At 35.2% G+C, this 3,903-nt stretch overlaps 1 protein-coding gene across 3 annotated transcripts in view; it reads right to left on the bottom strand.

Annotated features, from left to right (window-relative positions):
• Positions 1 to 1,562: 1,562 nt before the first annotated feature.
• The window catches only part of LOC109301538 (collagen alpha-1(XXVIII) chain-like), a 78,651-nt gene continuing 76,310 nt past the window's right edge, over positions 1,563 to 3,903 (bottom strand). For all 3 annotated transcript variants that reach the window (XM_019522762.1, XM_019522763.1, XM_019522764.1), the window contains 2 exons: positions 2,583 to 2,771; positions 1,563 to 2,075 (listed from right to left, as the gene is read on the bottom strand). In XM_019522762.1, coding sequence (XP_019378307.1) covers positions 2,068 to 2,075; positions 2,583 to 2,771 — 197 coding nt within the window. In that variant the 3' untranslated portion in view covers positions 1,563 to 2,067. The remainder of the gene's footprint in view (positions 2,076 to 2,582; positions 2,772 to 3,903) is intronic.

Genomic DNA, 3,903 nt, shown 5'->3' with positions numbered 1-3,903 from the left:
GATAAAATTGCTTCATCTAGTTGCATCCCCAAAATATCACAAACAGATTTGCATCCTAAAACTAATGAGAGAATGGAGCATTAAATGGCAATGTCTGAAAATCACCAACTGCTGATACTTTCTCAGTCTGACAAAGGGTATTTATACCCAAAAGCTGGCAAAGAAGAATTTTTCTAACTATTTCAGTTGGTCTAATAAAAGATCAGATTTACCCAAAGAACCTTGTCTGACATTTAAAAAGCTTTGGATAGCCTGCATCAAAATTTCCTCTGGAACGTCTTGAAGTGTTATGGCATGTCATGAGATATAATTAGCAATATCAAAGCTTCACATCAAGGTGTAATATGCACAGTTAATGTAGGGTTGAACAAATATTTCAGCAAAAACCTTGGTGTCATAAAGGATCTCTTCTCTCACTCCTGTCTGTAATTGTGATTGGACACAGATCCAAAAAATGCATCACATGGTGTAAAGTACATTCTAAATTTTACTGATGACATAGCTCTTCCATGTGCCTGCCTTATTTGAATTTTAAAAGAAAATGGGTATATTTTGTACCCTAAAAGGAAATTTTGTTTTTCTAGTTCAAACAATATTTAAAAAAAGCAAGTTGCCATTTTGGAGAGCAAAGTAGTGTTCCATAATGCCTTTGCAAGAATACAGCAGAAACAGAATAATTCAGAGGGTTAGGTTCCTTAGTCCAAGGTGCAAATTAAAGGAGAACTTGGGGGGGCTGAGCCCCCTCATAAGAGACAACAGCCCCCCTGTAAGATTTGAAAATCATAACCTGGGGCTTTGATCAGATTGCTCCTTCACTTAGGTGGGCTTGTTAATCAATGAACTGGTTTAATTTTTTTTGCAGACCCCAGTAAGAGTCAAAGTGTAATTCAAACCCTGCCTTAGCCCTTGTAGCTGTTTTGGGATCTAAGTCACTGCATATAATGGAAGTTCTACTTCATAAATTATTTCATATATAGGAAATGCAATATAAGCCATAAGGCTGAATTCTAATCTCATATACACAGTGAATTGTAACGATATTCTGATTTTACTGTCACATGTATTTAAAAAAAACCCAGACAGAGTGATCACCTGAATGATTACTAGAGGCAGGTCTAATTTAGAAAGTTCAGTGGTGATGAAGTCCGTGGCAGAATTCCCAGTGATTTCACTGGGATAATTTTCAGCTGAAGTGTTAACCCAAACATTAAATATCATTGCAAGAAAACACATCAGTTATCTGAAGCCAACACTATCTAATGTTTGGCAGTAAAAACAAAAGTATTTTATTACAAACAACATTTTGTGTGTAAAATTGAGTACTAACAACACACCACATACAGGTATATAGAAGAAGATAAATGCAGCAAGGCACAATGGCAGCAACTTATAACAGGAATACAAAATAATTGTTAACTTTAGGCCCACTCTTCAGTTGTTTTCGTAGTATTCAAGTGACAATATTAAACTATTCAGAAAATATATTTTGCTTTCAGAACAACCATATTTTAACATTTCTAAAGCTACATTAGGACTGACTTGATCTTATTTAGTACTGCCAGTTTCTGTTAAAATAATTTACATATGCATCTGTAGACTTTCTTACCTAGATTCATCTTGTATCTTAAGAGATGGTGGAGGTCTTTACATATTATGTTTTGTATGCTTTTTATGAATCTTTGCAAGTAATGTCACTTATACAACCATAAAGCATTTATGCCCTCAACATCTGCAAGGAAGGAATATACTGTTGTTCTATTTTACAGATGGTTAGAATGATTCCCATAGGAGCTATGTGATTTGCCCAAAGTCACAGAACAAGTTGATGGTAAAACTGGGAAACCATCCAAGAATAGCATGTTCCACAGCCTCTCAAATAACTGTTCTTCTCTTTCAGGTTCTCATGTAGGAAGTTGACAGCTGTGGGTAATATGCATCTGATAACCCCTGAGTAGTATTTGGCCATAATTCCAATATCATATTTAAAATGTAAAAATAGCATTTATGTAAAATTTTTGCTAAAAAACTCAAATGAAGTCATCTTCATTGTAGAATCCATACAAAATGTCAGATTTCTGTAACAAAGAAGAAAGTGTATGTTGCTGGTCAAAATTTAGCTCCAAAAATAAAATATTACTTAAATACAACTTAAAATTACCTACCAGTATTATTATTTAACATTAATGCTTAGGGACCCCAATCAAAGATCAGCTCATATTATTCAAAGTGCTGAACAGATCTATACACTTACTGTAATGAAAATATAATACCCCTCCTAAAAAATGTTCAGTCTATGTACCTCTGAATTTTGATTCTACAGAAAAAAGTTTTGTTGTCATATAATCAAAGATTATATAATACTTCATATGGATAAGAATAAAAAGTACTGTTGTACAGGCAATCTTAATTTTGGCATTTTTACCAATAATTTTGGCAACTTTTGAATATGTAACTTTAAAATGTTAAAAATGTTCTGTAACTTATGTATTTTTTAATGAAATACAAGACACCTGATAACTAAGTCTATTAGGGAATGATGTAAGCCATTAAATTTTCATGTAGAAAGACTTGTGAAATCTTACCTCCTGCAAAAAATACACAGGCCTCTTTACAGTCATCTTCACTATCGAAGCGATTGGCATTTCCATCACAGCCACCATACCAAAACTGAGCACAGGCATTGGCTTGCTTATCATAGTACCATTTTATTATATACATACGACATGACCCTTGATCTAATCTTAATTTACATCGTGGATCCAGAGTATTTTCTAAAAATAAATAAATAAGTAAAACATCTCAGTGTTTTCATCCTCTAAAATCCATTTCACTGCTGCCAGCCTGACAGAGAAGTTTAAGGTTTAGTTGTACTGTCTAAAGATTTTTCCTCAAATTTGAAAAATTACTTAAAAATGGGACCTAATACCTCATTTAATAAATAATTCTTTGACCTGAATAATTCAAGCAGCTTCAAATATCAGAAAATTATATTGAGCTAAGTTAGTGTTTATTCATGCTGGTTATGTACTACAGAGCGCGGAGACAGTCTGATAATGGAAGTGAATTGTAAGCACTGTTATCAGCAGCCAAGAGAGAAAAAAGATTGGTAGCTAAAGGAATTATACACAGTATTCTTACATATTCAAAGTATGTAAGAGCTTCTAATACCCTTAGTTTATATTCATAGATAACCTATGTTCTGATACTATATCAATCACTGTGGCATTGGAAACACAAGCATTCATAGTTTCGTAGTTTCTAGGGTCCGAAGGGACCTGGACAGATCATCAAGTCAGACCCCCTGCCCTGGGCAGGAACGAGTGCTGGGATCATATTACCCCAGCCAGATATCTATCCATCCTCCTCTTGAAGACCCCCAAGGTAGGGGAGAGCACCACCTCCCTTGGGAGCCCACTAGATTTAAGAACAAAAATATCATACTTGTTTTTGTAAGATGTGTACGCTGCATATCTAATCAATATTTGGTAATCACATACCAAGGAATGCTAAATAAGAATGAGATCTCCTATGAGCGTGCACTCTAGGATGCACGAGCCTAATCTAGTCAGTTATATAAAGATGCCCTTTCAAGTACTGTAACATTAAATTGATATATTATCTATCATAGGTGCAAGTTGTGTATTTCTTGCATCTGAAGCCTCAAGGTACTAGCCTCTGTCAGAATATGCCAGAAAACATATCTTCTATCAGGGACACATTTACATTTCTAAGGGTAGTGCTCTTTTTTGTGTGGCACCTGACAGTTTTTGGATGCTATGCAGATGGGAATTCCTTAGGCCAGTGGGATCCAGCCTTTTTGGCAAACATGCCACAAATTGGCCCCACACCCTCCCTGAGTGCCTCTGTGGTCCCTTTTCTCTGCCCAATCTGTTGCTCTGTTTT

The sequence above is a fragment of the Gavialis gangeticus genome, unplaced genomic scaffold, assembly GCF_001723915.1.
Source record: "Gavialis gangeticus isolate Ggan-Ray unplaced genomic scaffold, GavGan_comp1, whole genome shotgun sequence".
NCBI lineage: Eukaryota > Metazoa > Chordata > Crocodylia > Gavialidae > Gavialis > Gavialis gangeticus.
The sequence above is the reverse complement of the archived record's forward strand: the minus strand, read 5'-3'. Positions and strand labels throughout refer to the sequence as shown.